Here is a 20,226-nt window from a genome sequence, read left to right as displayed (position 1 = left end):
AATATATGATCAGACTATTTCTTTACTCTTACAGAAAATAGGCTATTCAGAAGTAAATTTTCATTCGCTATTTCTATATACAGAATCCGTATTTGCACGAATACGGAATTTCGTATTTTAGTAATATACGGACTTGTTATAAAAATTCCGTATATTAGTAAAATACGGACTTCGTACATCAAAGTTCCCGTATATTACGAGTGTACGGAGTTCGTATACTAGTCATGTACGGACTGATATAATATACGGTCCCGTACATCTCCGTATTTCAAGTTTTCCGTATTCTTACACGTATATTAATGATATACGGAATTCCGTACACTTCCGTATATCCATGTCTTTTTCGCAGTGAAAATGGTCTAAGAAAATGAATCCGAACACCAATATCTTTGATTCAGTCGTTAACGCTGTACAGACGTTTAAAGTGTTGTTTACGCGACGTCAAAATGTATTGCCAAACTGCACGTGCAAAAAAACAATCAACTTAAGAATGCTATTTCAATGTCGCAAACGAGTAAAATTTCACTTTTATTTCACTATTTATACTTTGTTTTTCGCTTGAAAAATTTAAAGTGAAATAAAATAAACAAACAAACTTTTATCAACGTTTTCAAAATTCTTTATTCTCAAAATGTTTCTACATAGGGTAGATTTAACGACAGATTGTTTTCCAACCAACTGGAACAGCCTTTAAAGAACGTTTGTATTGAAAACTCTAAGGAGAAAACAAATTTAACCACCAACCATAAAGTCCAACTATAGTTATTATATTTTTTCTTGACGTGTTAGAATGGAAATAGATATTAATTCTTCGTGCATTATTGAATAATAATGCACGTTTTTTCGTTCAAATGCTTTGTAATTTATTGATGAGGCCTATCGGCCTTCGTGATTAAATTACTACGCATTTGAACGCAAACCGTGCATTATTCTTGTGTCAAGTATTCTGTGTACAATTTTGTATTGAAACCATGGTAAATTCGTGTTTTTCGTGTGAAAAAATGTTGTTCCATTCTTTATCTTCAAATTTAGCATTAAGTTTTGTTCCCATTTAAGTTTAAAAACAGGTGTACAGTTATTTGATCTTAATATATTATGTTGTGAACTTTTTAATTTTTCTTTCAAAATCTGAGATAGCATTGGTGGAATAAAAGGTCCTGAAATGTTTTTCAAACCACTTACAGAATAACCATCAAAGCAATTTTAAAATATTTAACTGCTGTGTTACATGCTAAAACATAGCACTCAAACTATAAAAAAAAAATTTGAATTCATTGATCTCATATAAAACCCATTCATGTTAAACATGTCACCTATACACTGAACACCATTTTAAAAGTATACCTTTTCACCAATCAATATATTTGGGATATAAAACAATGGATATTTCAACAATTTATCAGAACATGGAACATTTCTTTCACACAATTGAACAAAAGCATTTAAAGTATCTTTCCAAAACAACATTTTACTACTGCTTATGTTAAGATAATAAGTGAATACCATATCACTCCACAAAAATAAACAAATGGCAATACATGTTTGTATTTCCTTTCTAGCTGAATGATTCAATAACCAATTGCTTTTAGCAACATGTCTGTAGAGATAATCTTCAAGTTTAATTGTATTGAGAGTGGCACATTCAGATCTAGTGTTTGTTTACTAGCCAACTTTCTCAAACAGTGAAATATGCATACATATTCTGTTTCACAAATTAGAAAATGGCTTATCATTATGTTCTTAATATGATTATTTCTTTTATAGCATAAAATAACGTTTTCAAAGTCATAGTTTGAAGGTTGGTGATGTAGAACTTTATTTTCTATCTGAGCATTTACTTCTTATGTTTCCTTGGACTTTCCTTTTTTGGTAAAATGAGTTTCTAACATGGTGTATTTCTTATTTTAAATGTAATATTCATAACATTTGATCATATGTTAGATTTACACCATGCATATAAACTAAACCAAAATCTGGAAAATATTGATATTTTGATATTCAAGGAAGGCAATTCTTTCTTATTTATTTTGCATATAACATAATTGCTTCCCTTTACCAAGGATTTTTTTAAAAATAATTTCGTATGAGAAAGATGTATCATTTTTATATAATATTTAATTGCATCAACATTGCACAATAAATCAATCATTCATATGTACTATTGTAAAATATACAGAAGCCCACATTATCATAATTTAAAAACATGTTTCGTATGTATAAAACGCTATACTGATCACTCATTATAAAAGATAAAAACCTTTCATGTAAAAAATATCACAGACAGAAATAAAGAAATATACCAGTTAAAAAAATACAACGTCAAATTATTACATGACAATCACAATTAGTGCAATTTATCAATTATCTTTTTTTTCTTCGAACCATTTTGATATATAAATAAATGTAACTTAGTAAATGTTTTTTTTTTATCTATTTCTACTTCTTTTTCCTTTTCTTATTCATTTTTAATCAATGATTTTTCCAACTTCCATGGTACTTGTTAAATAGATTAAACGATGTACATGTATTCATCTTTCAAATTAAATTCTTGTTCGTGTTTATATACATTAAACTCAACTCGAACAGTTTAGTTCATGAATACTTATTATAACGATATTATGTATACGTAAGAAAGCAAGCACACGTTGAAATGATATGTATAGTTTAGTTTATACATTGTAAATTTTGTCACTATTTATTTAAAATCTGTAAACTATTGATTACAGAAATGCTTTTAAAGCTTCCTACTCAATCGGTAAAATTTATTTTACGTTCTTTACTATGTAAATGAAAAGGTCACAAATAAATGTTGTTTAAACAATATGTTTCAATAAACTAGTCATTGTCTAGCATATTTGTCTGCATAGATTCAATGCTCAACTGTTTAATACCTCCTCCCCCTCCCTCTGCCACGGTTACCCTGGGACGGCGGTAATAGTTGCAGAAACGCTAACGCCTTTTGCTTTACTTCCACTGGAACTGATTTATTTTTTTGAAAAAAGTCTAGTTTCTTCCGTAGACCATCATTGACATTGAGGTTTCCAGCACGGAAATCTGCTATGTCCTTTTCCAACTTCTCAGCATTAACCTTCCAATGAAGGTTAACAATGACAGGGTGGAAACTTTCTGAAGAAATTTTCAAACGTTCCAAGACCATCTTTTCTGAAGTCGTAAGATCGGAAAGTTGAGAATTTTTCGTATACTTCCTCGGGATTCTACGCACAATTGCAGACTCATTTTTTTCCAGCAATGCTTGTGCGCATTTCCGGGAACGTTAGTGTTGTAAGTGAAGAACTTTAATTTAGGAACCGGAATTGTCATGTTGTAATCGGGGTCGTCATTAAGTCCATCAGTAGCGTCTTGCATTTCAGTTGCCGCAATTTTCCAATGTATTGCAAGAACAGTTGGTGGGTAGTTTGGGGCATTATCTCTAATTGGTTTAAGATTTCTGATAATCTGATATTCTGGAGACGATAAGTTCTCGGGCGGTTCATCGGCTTTGTACTTCCTCTGCACATCAGAAAATATAACATCATCGACTTTTGCTTTAATTCGTAACGCATCGTTCTTTAGTTGCTCTGAGCCAAAACGTTCAATGTCAGTCAGTTTAAAATTGACGCCACGATCTGGGTTGAACTCCTCTGGTGTCTCAAGTTTTTCTTCAAGTGACGTCAGGTAAAAAGTCTCCCCGTACATTTAATCAATGATGTTATTTTTTCGATCCTTGAAGATCGTTCAGCACGACATTATTGTTGTGCTTGTAGTATTTTTAGTTTCAACTTTTCGGCAATTTCTAGTTGGGTGGTTCCAATATTCCTACTTGAATAATGTTGAATCACCCTTAGGATATGTTGCCTGCTTTTTAAATTTGTCTTTTGACGTCTTATCTGTGATACGCAGGCTTCATAACCTTTGATCCCCTTTCTAAATTCCATTTTATTTAGTTCCGCCCATTGTTTTCTCGTTTAGGGCACACGCTTTTTATTACTTGGGGACCATACGCCGCTTTTCATGGAATGGCACGTAAGTGTCACATTGAAGGTTCCATGATAACCGCCGTATGAACACATCTGCGGATGTTTCTAAATTCAAAATTTTACTATTTCACGTTTAAATGTTGAATTCTGCTTAAGCCGGTGCTAGGGGGCGTGGACGGTAACTTGCACTTTCCAGTACCGTCCATGAACAGGCTCAATCAAACCGAGCCTGCAACATTTTCAATTTTGCTGTGTTGGGCTTTCTTTAGGGATTCTATATTTATCTATTGCCATAGACTGCAGTTTCAGTTCTGTTATAACGCTACTGTGATCAGCCAGCTCAGAAAAGTTGGTATCTTTCAATGTCTTGATCTGTTCAAGTTCAGATAAATATATCATTTAAACATGTATCAATCAAAAGGTTTTTCATTTATAAATTTCTTTTTAATCATTCATAACGCTGGAAAACAGGCTCATCTGAAGAAAGATTTCATTAAATGAGAAGATATATAAAAGAACATACTTGCTCTTATGATTGGCTTGTTTCAGTTAGCAATAACAAAATGAAAAATGTGACATTAAAGAAATACCGGACACATGTTAAAGCCCATTTTTTATCGGGATCTTTACCAAGTTTTACCGTAGCATGAGATCATATTCTTTTTTATCTTTAGCTGAAATTAATTTGTGTTGTATAAAAGCATAAATATTTCGTAAAAATGTGTATAATCCCGGCTTATTTTGACAATTCAGCACAATTAAGTCTAATTTCTCACTTTGTTTGCTTTCTGGCTGTATTCCTAGATTACATTTACTTACCTCATCTTCATCCGTAATGCTTTCATAAACAGTTCCTCGTCTGTACTTTTTGGCCATGTCTCCAAGAATATCCATTCTGATATCAAAATTTCTATGTTTGCGCTTTTCTTTTGCAGCCGGCTCAATATATAATTCTATTTCTTCAAGAACCCTTTCTTCATACAAGTCAAGGAGTTGATTTCTTGTGATATATCTAAAAAATTTTTTATAAATTATCACATTAATGAAGTTTGTAAAAAAAAACACGTACATATAATTAATATTTATCAATTAAGTTCCACAATCTATGAGTAATATATTTTTATGTGATGTTATAATGTCAAATCAATATTTTTCTGGCCAACGTTTTATGCAACACAGCATGTCCCGTGACTACATGATAATATTTTTAGGAAGTAAAACCGACTCATATGTGCATTACATCAGGCAGGCACTTTAAAACACAGTAAGAATATCAGATAGATTGTCCATCGTCCTAGGAAGATAAATTTCTTACAGTGGGTGCAAAAAAACTTCAAGAATAAAAACTCAACAAGATAGAGCAACGTTCATGGAACGCAGTCTAAAAAATATCCAAAAATAACGGCTCTAAGTGGACAGATGCCTTTTTGTCTTTTTTGTTTGATTTTCGGCGCACCAACACAGATTATGTCATATGGCGTCAAAACAGGAATTCAAGATGATTTTGGCTATCCGAGGGTGTTGTAAGCTAAAAGCAACACAATTGGTCAAAACCAATTCACTTGCTAGGGCTAAGAGATACAAATTACCCACTTTGTCGCCTTCTACTATCACGCAGGGTTGAACGGTGACTTTAATTTTGATACCTTAACCTTAAAGGCAACCCCTCAGCCATAAGGGTGCGGGCAAGTGATTATTACATATATCTACATAAAATTATATAACATAACAAAAGCTTTACTCTTTTTGCGTTTCGTAAACTTCTGGAATGAGAGATGTAACGTCTCCACTGGCATAATCCATCATTGTTTGTGTCATAGGTCTTTTCGCCCAGTAATTGCCAGAAATCTTGCTCCACTCCAACTGTAATGTAATTTGAGGTAAAATAAAACTCTGGAATGTAATTTGATGTAAAATATAACTATCATGTTTATAGTTCTGTTTTAGTTACATTGTGAACATCAAAAACGTCGAAAACAGACACTGGATGAATTTATGGTCAAACCTGCATTGAAAGTAAGCATAATTGAAGAGAACATATACGAAGCTGTTCAAAATGTAATAGGACTACGAGACTTGCGTTTTTATATTCCATTAAATTTAGAATATTTTCATATGCACGGCGATTATAAATTGTTTTGTTTTGGTTTTCTTTGCATTAGTTTATTAAAATATTGTATAGGGCCGTCAATACGCTGAAATTTGTTAGTTTATTTGTTTACACACAAAAAAATCCATTTCGATTAAAAACTCCACGAACATCGCGTTGTCGATAACAAGTTTCAAGATCATCACCTTTACGTCATCCTTGCCCTCGTAAACTTCGGCATTTTCAGAATACAGTTTACAAATGTCTGCAAGTTTCTCTCTAGTAGGAAGTCGTTTCCCTTTGTGCTCTCAATCACAAGATGTGCTACCTTGTTAAAAAAATGTCAATTATTAACTGAACATACAAGAGTAAAGATAAACGATATGAAAGAAAATGTAAGAATGTGCATTTTTCAATAAAATACTAATTAGAAAATTAATGCGGATAGCGTATCATACGTTTGTAAAAGCTATGCTTTTAATAAGTACATTTAGAAAGCAAGAACTACTATTATTAATTATATTTAGAGATTATTTAGTCTGGCATTAGACTTGTGATGTGGAATCACAGGGGCGATTGAGGAGTAGTTTAATAAAACTATAATTTGTAAATGAATTCATTCTATATTTATACTTTGATTGGTTCTAATTCAATACATTTTATGTGTAATGTACATGCATATATATGTAAATGAATGGTATATTGTCCTTTTCTGACATTTTAGCAATAAAAGGTCGTGAATAAGCTAAACATAACTGATGTTTAGACATTATAGCTATCTCTTTAACAAAAACCATTGTCACTCTATCTTAATGAAAATTGTCTTTCAATTAATTTGGACAAGATCATTCATCATTTTAGGGGGAAAAAATTAAATATAAACTGAGTGAATAGGGAATAGAACAGACCATGATCAGACGGCACGGCAAGAACGTGTCGGCTGATCTTAATATACACTGGAGGCATGTAAGATTCTATAGCCGCCTGTCAGACTAAGTGTATAGCAACTACCTGTGTGTCAAAAACGTATCCAAATATACCAAAAATGGTGATAAAATACAGACTGTCATGAGCAAGATGAAAAACCCGAAAAATATAAGTCATCGAAAAACTTTTTAGATATTAATGAAGATCTGATTAGATAAGATTAAACACTCTACATTAAAATATATTTAAAAGAAACTCGTAAATTTACATTTAAACAGTCATGCAAATCGTTCAAGAACAATGTACATGAAAACTCCTTTTTAGGCTTACAGTAAAATCTCCCTTAATTTAAGACGCAGTAAAATTAATATACTACGCATTGTACATATTCATATTTTAGCATTCAATCCTTAGAAAACAAAAATGAAAATTTGAAGATCATTTAAAACACACTATAGCATTTACCTTTAAATTTCAATTGCAAAGAAAAAAAATCCTACATGCTCTGTTTTGAAATGAGATATCTTATCCTGTTAAAGTGACTTGTTATGTATACAAATACTCATTTTACAGATTCTTCATTTAATGGTATGTTGTTATTATGGTATGTTGTTATTATTACCATAATATCATTACCTGAATACCTGTCTACAAATGACTTAAACCACAAAAATTAGTTTATACTCATAATGCCACTGAAAAATAATGCCTGTGAACTTGTCAGTGGGTCTGACCGACGGAAAATGCTGAAAACACGTTCCTCATCAATTTCAAAGACTTACAAATTTGCCAAAAATATATTGTAAGAAATAAGAAACTAGTACCTGCGCCTTATTCATATCTTCAGGAGAAATTCAGACGAATCTATTTTAGTATAATATGTAAAATATATAGAACATCTTTTATCTTTCAGATGTTTTATTACAAACATATAATCATTTTCGAATATTTACCCTTTAAAAAACTGATTAATAATAAACCTCGGAGATAACAGCATCTTACTTTAACTATGGTTGTACTTGTGAGAATTTTGTCAAGTGTAGTATCTTTGAAGAATTTTTTATCTTGTTTCTTCTCGTTAATCATAACATCAAACAAGTAGACCTCCCCGTCTAATGTCCCTATCTGTAGTAACGTCAGTGGTCCATCTTTACCTAGTTGAACACCCTCTGCGTCCAGGGAGATCACTTTTTCTTTGAGAAGCCTGGAAACTGCAGATTTGCATTTATTCTTGTCCGCTGGGGAATATAGCATAGTTTTCCTTGCTTGCTGTGTTGCCATAGTTCATCAACGTAATGTATAGTCGTTCTTTTAACTTTCAAGAAAATAGAAACGTATAAAACAAATGAAGACAATATTGATATCAGAGTTAATATCAAAGTGACAAAATAGAGATATAATAAGATAAAGATGTATAATCTATAAGATAGGTGTTATGACACATTTTTTAAACTCGTGTTATGCTGTTGACCTGTTGTTTCAAGTTTCGTAAATTTCGGAAAATACAATCTCTTCCTTTTTGTGAAAACCCCACATACAAACATTGGCGGTTCGCCAATGATTTTTCAAGCCAAAATAATTTATTTTATACAATTTCATGTTTTAGTTTCATTTATAAAATTTCTAGTGTCAAGTCGTTATAAAATTTTGGTGGCTGAATTGCGCCATGTCGTATGGCGAAAATGCGAAAACACGAAAATATTACCTAAAGTTTGTCAAATCTTTGTATGGCGGAGCGAAAACGTGTAATGCGAAAACACGACAAATTATGGGTTTGTCTTGATTTCGCTTGGCGGCCTTTCGTGCCGAAATATAATACGAAAACACGCTACAATCTATGTTTTTTTTTTATTTTGTCGTGTCTTTTTTATTTTCGCCGCGCCGGGCAAAACCAACAAAATTTGAAAAGTTGAATGTGTTGTGTTTTTTTTCATAGTGGCTGATTTGTTTCACGTTTGTGCGTTGCGTTGTCGCTAGCGACAACACAACAAATACATGTATCGTTATCGTCTTTTCTTCGGCTTGTCGCTGCGACACATGAAAAACAGCACATTATCGTGCGTCACGTTGTTGCCATGTCGGCCATTATACTTAACTGATGGTAGGGCATTTTCATTTTCCTTTTACAGGGTAAAATGGATCTTTACAACAATATGATAAAAGAAACTTACATAAATTTGATAACCACTTTTAAAATATCATATCTAAGGATTGGAAAACGTTTTACTTCTTTTTGGTAAAGAATATTTAGAACATCGTATGTTTATTTAGTGGGAATAAGACAGATCATTGATACGGGCAGATTTTACCCTACCATCGCCTATTTTAGTTTTTTATCGGGTCTTTTATCTTCCGCGTTTGGAATTAGCTGTATTTTTTTCTTTTCCTTAAAATCCTTTTCATTTTTTAAAATCCTTTTTATTTGTTCAGTCAAACAAATAATCATACATTTTAAATTTGAATGAATTTAGATAAATTGATTTTATTTTTTAAGGTTAACAATGAATTGGACTCTTGAGGAATTTTTTTTAGTTGGTAATGTGATTTGTAAAACATGAATGTTTATTGAACACTTGTGAAAGGCAGTTTATGCCTCTGAAATAAATAATGTTTCACTTCTTTGGACAAATGTTTCAATAATTGTATTAGAGAATGTTAGATGCTTATTACCTAAAGAAATTAGTGATCTGGAATAGAGTGCCATAAAAGTAGCAAAATGTATACAAAGTAGTATTTTGACTTTCCTTCGAAATACTAATTTACTATAACTGTACGTAATGCCAACAAGCAACAGATTCAAAAGATGTTCATGAAATTGGCGAATGTGTAACATTTTGTATACTCAAAACGTACATCAAAATTTAAAAGCTTTTGAGAAATAGAAAATAAAAGCATTTCTGAGGCATAATGGGCATTTAACAGAAAACAATCTACACAAACCGCTAGCATAAGGAGACAGTCAATAAGGACACTAATTAGTCATTCATTCTCTTACATCATATAACATAAAAATGATGTCAGTCGGGCGAGAAAAGAGCAGGAATATTTGCTGATTATAAGGCCCTCTCTGCTTCAAAACTGCTTTCATCTGTATTCTCAAAAGCTTTTCTTTTTTGGTATTTTGTTTTAGTTTACAAAATTTAACTTATTTGCAATTTACATGAACCGTCTTTTGTTTATGTTGCTTTTTTAGCAATTAGTACAAATATAATGATTTATTATTTCATATGGAAGTTAAAGAACTACTTGTTTACATTTTTTCTTCTTTTATGACAAATAATTTCACATTCAGCCCTTATTTCTCTAGGTGATGAGTATCTAAAATGCTATAAAAGCACTATTTAATTGTAATAAAACTTATGTTTGCCCTTTTTAAAAGAATGAATAATGTCTTCATGGCAGTGTGTATATAAATTTAAGTTTCCTTTATAACATGTATAACAATTTTTTTAGCAGAGTTTTTGTTTTGTTTCATGTATGGTCACGTAACTGAATACTTGCTTGGCACTTGATATAAATGCATGAGAAACTAAAATAGATAAAACACAACCCTAAATAGCTCTAAACAATTCGTTGAGCTCCGTCTTTATCTGTATTTAATGTATGACCACCCTAATGAGCACTATAAGGAACTTGAATATTGACAATATAGGTCGACTATATGTCTTAAAGAACACCTGTATGCAAAATTTAACCACGATTTACTGTAAAGTTTACGAATAATGGACATTATTCTGAATGAATAAAAGCTTGCATTTTAAAAAGGCTTTTGTAAAGAAATACAGGAGTTCTAAGTAATCTATAATTCTTATGAAAAACGTTGTTCTACTAGTAATTGATCAGAAAAAAAATAACATCAGCTAACAAACGACTGGAGAAAATTGAATTATGTATAAAAGTTGTCTTTTAAAAGCTCATATGTCCGTTTTGGACGGTAATCTTTAGACTCATTGTAATGCAACAATGAGTAAGGCGTTTTAAATTCATAAAATCCACAAACTAAACTAGGTAGATACAAACGAGTTTTAGTGGTTAAACTTATTTACTCTAACTCTAAATCACATTGCATCACGTTCAAAATTGAATAAAAAGGTATCAAAATGCAGCTAATACATCTTTTTTTCTAAAAACAAAATTTACGGATGACTTAAAGAAAATGCTTTTACATGTAATTTTAAGTCTGGTAATGCTGTGGGTCTAGATTTTCATTTTTGGTAAAAATATACCAGAGAAAAGGAAGTTTCTATGACATTTATCAGTTTAAAACTGTCATAAAATAAATTCAAGTATATATATAAATATTTTATTACGTTATTTTCATACAAAAAAAGCTAAAGATGTAAGAATTTAAGAAAATCAAAAAGTTATATATTTGTGATAAACAAGTTTTTTATTGAAATTTTAAAATTTGTTCATAAAAAACACATATAGTATTGATAACACATAATAAATTTTTACCTCAATATTTTAATGGCTTTGCGTGACAGAATATCCGTAAGTACTGATAAAGGCGCACGGAATGTATGTCCTTATATATATTATACCTACTCTATTTATAGATAATTTGTAATATGATTTTCCAAAAATCACATTATTGTGTGTCATATGAGAGGTTAGCAACATACGTTCGAAGTGCATCGCCGATTATCTCTAATCAAGTAGTTCTACTTGAGCAATTTTTTAAGATTGCGCAAGACATTTTTGTGTTAAGTTAAACAGTAAGTTAGCAAGCAAGCAAGTAAGTAAGTAAAAATTTTATCATAGTGACATGTGTACATGTTATTGTAATAACCCAGTGGGTCTATAAGTCACTTTTAAATTAGAGGTGTTTCAATTGTTCATGTAGATCAACAAAATAAAATTATTACTAAACGGTTATAACATTATTCATATGATATAATAGTTAACCTGGAAAAGTGTTGTTTTTTGACATTATGTATGTGTATGTGTGTTTGGGCGGACATGTTTCTAACACCCTGAGGTATGAAACCGATGTCGTATGCTCAGAATCAAAATTACTCAACTAGAAATACCGTCATTCAACATGTATGTCATGTCTCATGGCCTATGTTTGGTCTGTATTGACATAATAAACAACAGATAAGTAAAATAATTCTATAGTTTATATACAGTTTTAAACCTATGAAATTAATATAATAAAAACATTTTGGCGATAATCTATATCATCATAAAATCTTGTAAGAAATGAAGATTAGTTATCCAAAATTAGAAACATTTTGAGTTAAGTTATTGTGATACAATGAAGAGATTTGCTGATTTAAACATTTTGCATTTTAAGTTATTATCATTTTAGTAAGGCTGCAAATGTCTGAGTCATCAATTTGATAATATGCTAATTGTTTCATTGTCAAGTTGAACTGAATTGATTATATACATGTATCTCAAAAGATTAACTGCTATAATGGTGAGGTGATTGACCAACTTCTGAAGTTGGAAAATGTTTAGGGTAAAATATAAATCTGCCTAAAATATATATAAAAAGACTACCCCAATATTTTTATTTATTGAATGTAACTGTTAAACTCCGATAGATATTCACAGAAATAACCTTTGGCCACGTAAGTTATTTATCGTTCATGCGAAGTAATTTATTAAATTGTAAGTATGTATGGCAAAATGTAAACTTATTTTGACTTTCACCAGTTCATTCACTATATACCCTTGGATGAACATAATGTCACTTTAATCATTAAGTAACAAATACAATGTATGTATGACTATAGTATTACAATAAATAATAATTGACTAAAGTATATAAATCTATATACAAAAGAGTATATAAAGAACATAACATTCTTACAAATAAATCTAATTTCTTCACTAAAGTCATGATGTTAATTGTATAGAATAATCTAAAGCAGCATGCCTCCAGATTCATGCTAATTTTCATGAAAATCTTGAAAATGTATTTAAAAGTAAACTATTGTGAAGTGAACAAAGAAAGTAATTTACACATTGCAAACAACACAATCAACATAAATTACATTAATTATAGAGAGGTCAACATTTGCAAAAATAACCCTTACTGAGTAATGTAGTAGGAATATGGTAATAAAATCTGCAAAATCAGTCGTTTATGCACATACTATACATGTAAATTATTACTCGAATCTTATATTTTTATTTAAAATATTAAGATTTTTTAAGATTCTTAAGTTTGATTTTCTTGAAATATTTTTTGGTTCATCTGGAGGCATGTAGTTTTAAGTTAATAACGAACATACTATTGTCTACTGTGCAGTTTTACGGATACATTCGCACAATTTATCAGTATAGAGAACACAGCCCTCTTTGATTAAACTCCCCTTTACTATTACTTAATAAAATTAAGAATATTCCGATCTTAATCTATTCTTGGGTTCTTACACATAACCTATATCAGTTAGTCACCCATTGCAATATAAAGTTAAAAAAATGTTAACAAATATAGTGAGTGACCTTAGTAGTTATCGGGTAAAAAAATAGAACAGAACAGAAATTTTATTTCGTAACGTATACAATACAGTATCTTGTTACATTACACATAACAAATATTATAAATAGATAAACACATGATATAATTCAAAGATTTACAGTATATTGGAGAATGAACATATATTGATGCAGAAAAAATTGATTTTGTATGAAATAAATGTATATCAGAATAATCTCATTTTTAATATCAGAATAATCTCATTTTAATATAAACATTATTAGCGAATCTAAACGTTTACAATATCTATGAAAATAATAACAACATTAGAGCAATGGTTATTCTATAATCTATAATTTGACATTTTACAGCTGACATGGTTTTACATATTGATCTCTATACAATTAAATGCCAACAAACTTGTTATGACCAGGCAGTTTATGTAAAGATCGCCCAATGCGTCATTTAAAGCGGCACGTCTCTAAATGTGCAAAAAGAAATTTAAAAAAAATCAACAACAAAAAAAATCAAGCTAAAGAAAACCTTTACAGCTAAATAACTGAAAAATTGTTTAAAGATTTGCAATTGTAGAAATAATTTAAAATTTATCTTTAAAAAAGTACACACTGTTTCTACATATTTTTGTATGTTACAGGAACTATCTGTGGTTAAGTACTAAAATATCTTAATTTGTCTGAATTAATTAGTGTTAATATTTTATTTCTAGCCCTTTATTTTTGGGGTAAAAAAATCAGGACACTTGCAGTTATATTAATAAAAGAAAAATATAACAAACCATGATATGAAATTTATGATTATACATGTATCATTATTTAGTTACTTTAGTAGGTACAAACGTAGGGTATTGGAAGCTCTCTATTTTAAGAGATTTTAATCTGCTACACGGTAATGTAATCATTTTTCTGCAAATATCGAAAGTTATTCAAAAAAATCTTTTGTACCATATTTGTGAGATATTTTGATTAATGTAAATAAATAATTGTGTCATCTTCAAGACAAGTATGTATTTTTCGTTTTAATAATAATGCAAATAATTTTTCGCAAATTCTGATTGGCTTAAACACTTGTATACTTTGAAGAACCGAAACACGCACAACGGTCAACTACGTGTGTTTGTTAACTGCACATTTCTCGATTCAAATGTCATTACCTCAAAGTATTTATGATGGATTTATATATGACTTTTTAATTGCGCGCGCACACGCACACACATAGCTCAAGATCTACGAGTTAATTAAAAAGGTAGTTCCTGGTTTCTCAAAACGCGCCTTAACAAGTCACAAGGACGTCATAAATGCTGGAGTCACGCGATCGTGACAAATGACATTTAGTCGAAATCGTGAATTTACTTGTTGTTATTAAGGATAAAATAACACTAGAGTGAAATTTTATTTATGCATATAATTTTTCTCCCAAAACAATTTCCAAACATCCAAAAATATGTTTAATATGTACTGCAAATGTTTATACGCATTATAAGTAATATTTTAAATATATGCATTCATTTCTTATTGAAAAATTTGGCTTAGACTTTATCGAAAATAATTTCCTATTACCCCCCTTTATTTACATGAAATGTAAATTCGGTAATATCTTTACAAATAATGCTTTTTGAAACTTACAATATTGATAAATGTTCATGAATGAGCATCATATTTATGATATAAAACCATGAAAAAATGAGTTACAGAATCTTTAATTGAAATAGATTAAGCTATATTCTTTAAGTAAAATACGTGAATAAGAAAGGTTTAAATTGTGAATTGATGAGATGAAATCGTGAATTTGTAAATTCTATGTTGAAATTGTAAATACTCGAAGTCGAAATTGTGAATTCATGAAGATGAAATTGAAAATCCATGAAATTGAAATGTACTCACCCGCCTTTTGTAGTTTTTACTGCGATGAATTTATATGAATGTAATGGTGGAACCATGATGAATTATTCGTAGAAATAGTATAAGTTCACACATTACTTGACCTGTTAAAGTGAAAGTTTATTCCGGACGGATTTGACTAAAGTGACATATTTTCCCGTCGTAAGCTTTAGAATTCTGTAATTTGAACAACTGCTCTCAAACTTACCAAAGCTAACAGCCTAGCAGGAAGGAATCCAGTTACTCAATGATGCAAAATATGTTCAACTCTAGTAGTATGCACCATCATCGTTGTCATGTAATCGGCAAAAATAGAGCCATCTATAAACTTAACATATTGATTAAAATGTGATTCACTTCACCTATTATGTACTGTCAGGTAGTTGAAAGTAAGACATTTTTATCGATAAAATTTAGTACCGTGATACTCAATGGCAATTAAAGATATCAACATTTTATGACCACGAGACATATAACCGACTATCCGACTATACTTTTAGCTTTTAGGGGATATCATTGCACTTAGTAAAGCATAGCTTTATATCTTTAATGCTCATCCAAGTTAAAATGATTAGTCAAGAGGTAAAAATAAAAAATAGCTAGGTCACAGTCCATCCGAAGGGAAGTAGTTTCTACTCTAAAGATGTTAGTCTTTTTTAAGAATTGAGCATAACCGATACACTATGAAAGATATTTATAGACATTTCCGCTGGTCACATGTATTTCTATAAATATCGTTCAGAATGTATCGGTCTTAATTCTTAAAAAGAGTAGAGCAGTCTTTTATATTGTATCTTTATATTGTATCATACACATTTTTCGTTATCTGTAATTGATCAATCACCGTTATAATAGCCAATCTTTTGAAATATATTATTTATTCAACTCAACTTGACAGCTAAAACATGAGCATAATGTAACTTTAAAAAGAGGAAACAATACATGTATATGTTACTATTACGTATAGAGAGATATTACTACTAAGGTATGAATATATAATCCTTTTTATAACACTTAAACGTAACAAGATAAATTAAAATACTTATTTACTAGATTAACATACTTTTAAAGTTCACATTGATTGTCTACATAAAAGCCTATTCAAAAATGTCTATAAAAAGGTTCTGCTGTAATTTATTCCTTTATTTAATCTTGAAGAACATCAGATATGCTTGATTTAACATACGAAGTAACAGATGATGAAGATGATGTTATCACAACACCCTCAATATGTACTATACTATGGTCGAAACATTTTATGTTTTCCAGGAAATTATATAGAATGGAATATTTTTTAACAGAACAAAATATTTATTTCTTTTTCTCGGACTTGAACATAGCTCCACGTCCTCAAAAATAATGATTACAATACATAATCAAAACACAAAGTCTGTATAGCATACACATCATATATATTACATATATATCACCACAAGGATCGGAAACTTCCAGTTAACCATATATAAACGCTTAAATATCATGTCACGCACCCGATAAATCCGTGATATCGCAAAGTAAAAAGTTATATTAGACAGTGATCCAGTTTAGTCTTAAATTTAATGAAGAACTTTCATTTGTAAGATAAAGATAATGATAATTCGTAAAATAAGAGTTGATCTTGTGTATAGCATTTAGCTTTACTAATTAATAACAGATTAAGTTTTATCTTTATAGCACAATTAATAATACATGCTAGAATATTTAAAGTTTGGCTATTTTTGAGTTGACAGTAGCTGTAGTAGTTTGTGTATGTTAGGCCTTTCATAAAAAATAACAGTCTATATATCTTTTCCGTAAAACATTGTATTTCTCACATATACAAATAAAGTGATATTCATCACCAATGTCTCTAGCTGAACAGATTTAACAATATCTACCACCGCGGACCGTATCTTTCAATCTGTTCTTTGTTAGCGCATATACGTATTTTTTTTGTGATGAGATGTCTGTAAAGTTTATTTACAATAATACTTCATGTATAAGAACACACAAAATCAGCAAACTATGAATGGATGAGCAGGGAGAGTATTTACTGACAATCATTATCCTATTATACAAACACTACTTGTCCGTCAGAATAAGAAAATAGATATCAATTTTGGTTGCATTGTTGTAGCATAATGCACGGTTCGAGTTCAAATGCACGCGTACGAATATAGGCCTGAGTTAATTACAAAGCATTTGGACGATAAAACGGACAGCATTATACGATGCATGAAAAATTAATAACAATTTCCATTTAAACATGCTAATAAAAAGAGAATGATGTTTTACGTACGCAAAATGGTCAGATGTGCACTGTAACCAAAATGCTATCTAAACGAATGTCTTGTTTATATCTGCGCAGTTGTTGAAATTAAAGGGGAAGCGTTACCACACGAAAATTCCTATATTTCTGTATTAGTATTATACATTTTAATTATACTGTGACAGGACGGGTAAGCTTCTGTCAATGTCGTAATGTGCTAGGAATCCGACACCATGTATCTTATTTAAACATGTATATAGGCAGTGCTTATCGTAATGGCTTATCTTAATGCCTTGAACATTAATTAAAATTTATATCCCGATTAAACGACATATAATCCTTTAGTAATCAAATGACCAACGATAAAACATCAAATTTGAGCATAAACGTATAATATAAGACATTCCAAAAATATCGGAAATTTTTCTAAATAAACAAAGACGGCCGAAAGCGTGCATTATTAATGCACTCGCCGTTCTTATTACCTCTCTGTGCGTTTTCAAACCGCCACAATGACGTCGCCATTTTGAAAAATCAAATAAATAAAACAATTTTTTGTCGAATTTTGTTGTGAAATCTATCTAGGATGAAAGAAAATGGTCTAACTAAGAAAATGAATCCGAACACCAATATCTTTAATTTAGTCATTAACGCTGTACAGATGTTTGAAGAGTTGTTTAGGCCAAACTGCACGTGCAAAAACAATCAACTTAAGAATGCTATTTCAATGTCGCAAATGACGGAGGAGCATTAGTGCCAAGTGTATGTTTTTATTAACTCGAAATTTCGAGATACTAACTCGAAATTTCGAGTTACTAACTCGAAATTTCGACGTACTGGAAATTTCGACTAACTAACTCGAAATTTCGACTTACTTATCTCGAAATTTCGACATACTAACTCGAATATCGAGTTACTTATCTCAAAATTTCGACTTACTAACTCGAAATTTCGACTTATTAACATTACTAGAATGGCCAAATTTATGAGTTACCAAGAGTTTAGATAATATAAGATATAGTAGGGAGTGCGGTTGAACGATGGAGATGGAGAAACGGGTGCCTGGACAAACTATTAAAGTTAAACTTAAACTTAGTAATGGCATGTACACGCCCGACCTAAAAAACACAAGGCTTCCTTTAATTTGTACGTTCAGGCGTTCTTCAGACGTTGTATTGTATCCTACCTGTTCGACCATATCTTTTCACTAATCATATTCTTCTCATACATGTGAATAAAACGATCCTATACTTCACGTGTGGGACATCTGAGGAAAGTATCGCGGAGTGGCCAAAATAGGGGTGCTGGGGCCTTTGTCAAATTTGTTGGACTGACTATATTTCTTGTAAAATCGGATGCTTTTATATTATTCCCAACATGTATATAACAACAAGTTCCACTTTTATCAACTTTTATCAACACAATATGAATCAAAGTCTTAGTAAATAATGAATAATGTTACACCCTTAGGATATGTTGCCTGCTTTTTAAATTTGTCTTTTGACGTCTTATCTGTGATATGCAGGCTTCATAACCTCAGATCCCCTTTCAAAATTCCATTTTATTTAGTTCCGCCCATTGTTTTCTCGTTTAGGGCAAAAGCATTCTTTTACTTGGGGACCATACGCCGCTTTTCATGGAATGGCACTACTGTGTCACATTGAAGGTTCCATGATAACCGCCGTATGAACACATCTGCGGATGTTTCTAAATTCAAAATTTCACCATGTTCGTGTTAAATGTTGAATTCTGCTTAAGCCGGTGCTAGGGGGCGTGGACGGTAACTTGCACTTTCCAGTACCGTCCATGAACAGGCTCAATCAAACCGAGCCTGCAACATTTTCAATTTTGTCGTGTTGGGCTTTCTTTAGGGATTCTGTATTTATCTATTTTACAAAACATTATTAGTATAAAGAAACGTGACAGACTAACTGGCGTATACACGCCATTTAAAACTTATTTAACACATAAATGTTGCACAGTTTACAATAGGGTGGGTTTTTGACTTGTTGTATCTCCACATGATGGTTGTATGTGTTCTTTAGAAAAAGAAACATCCGGTTAACACGGAAATGTGAAAAGTGTGATTTTACACCCCCCTCCCCTTCACAAAAAAGCGAAGGATATGTTCAGTATGTGTGGACGATTTGACCCTATTAAATTGTTCTATTAAATACATAGGTGCTCTGTCAATGTGCAACAGCTACACACGAAAGTAAGTATCTTGAATTCAATCCTTGCTTCACCGGTAACCAATGAAAGTCGTGCAATATAAGTCGAAATTTCGAGTTACTAAGTCGAAATGTCGAGTTAAATTTCACTTTTATTTCACTTTTAATATTTTGTATTGCGCTTGAAAAATATAGAGTGAAAAAAAATAAACAAACAAAGTTTTATCAACGTTTTCAAAATTCTTTATTCTCAAAATGTTTCTACAAAGGGTAGATTTAACGACAGTTTTTTTTCAACCCACTGGGACAGCCTTTAAAGAACGTTTCTATTGAAAACTCTAAGGAGAAAACAAATTTAACCAACAAACATAAAGTCCAACTATATAATAGTTATTATATTTTTTCTTGACGTTTAGAATGGAAATAGATATTAATTCTTCGTGCATTTTTGTATAATAATGCACGTTTTTTCGTTCAAATGCT

At 30.9% G+C, this 20,226-nt stretch overlaps 1 protein-coding gene across 1 annotated transcript; it reads right to left on the bottom strand.

Moving 5' to 3' along the window:
* Positions 1-3,138: 3,138 nt before the first annotated feature.
* Positions 3,139-7,080, bottom strand: LOC132729388 (uncharacterized). Its single transcript, XM_060715150.1, has 5 exons — positions 6,273-7,080; positions 5,719-5,870; positions 4,797-4,989; positions 4,269-4,349; positions 3,139-3,684 (listed from the first exon to the last, which is right to left on the bottom strand). Exons 2-5 carry the CDS (start codon positions 5,793-5,795, stop codon positions 3,139-3,141), a joined length of 897 nt encoding a protein of 298 aa, XP_060571133.1. The 5' UTR covers positions 5,796-5,870; positions 6,273-7,080.
* Between the last annotated feature and the right edge of the window lie 13,146 nt (positions 7,081-20,226).

This window comes from Ruditapes philippinarum, unplaced genomic scaffold (assembly GCF_026571515.1).
Source record: "Ruditapes philippinarum isolate M1 unplaced genomic scaffold, ASM2657151v2 ctg11718_1_1_1_1, whole genome shotgun sequence".
Taxonomy (NCBI): Eukaryota; Metazoa; Mollusca; class Bivalvia; order Venerida; family Veneridae; genus Ruditapes; species Ruditapes philippinarum.
The sequence above is the reverse complement of the archived record's forward strand: the minus strand, read 5'-3'. Positions and strand labels throughout refer to the sequence as shown.

What these genes read in the sequence shown, in the direction of transcription:
- LOC132729388 (XM_060715150.1), bottom strand. Translation starts at nt 5,795, where the DNA reads ATGACACAAACAATGATGGATTATGCCAGTGGAGACGTTACATCTCTC. An exon ending in GCATTACGGATGAAGATGAG is followed by an intron (nt 4,350 to 4,796) that starts GTAAGTAAATGT and finishes GAACTTGAACAG; the next exon opens with ATCAAGACATTGAAAGATAC. An exon ending in AACTGAAACTGCAGTCTATG is followed by an intron (nt 3,685 to 4,268) that starts GCAATAGATAAA and finishes ATGTACGGGGAG; the next exon opens with ACTTTTTACCTGACGTCACT.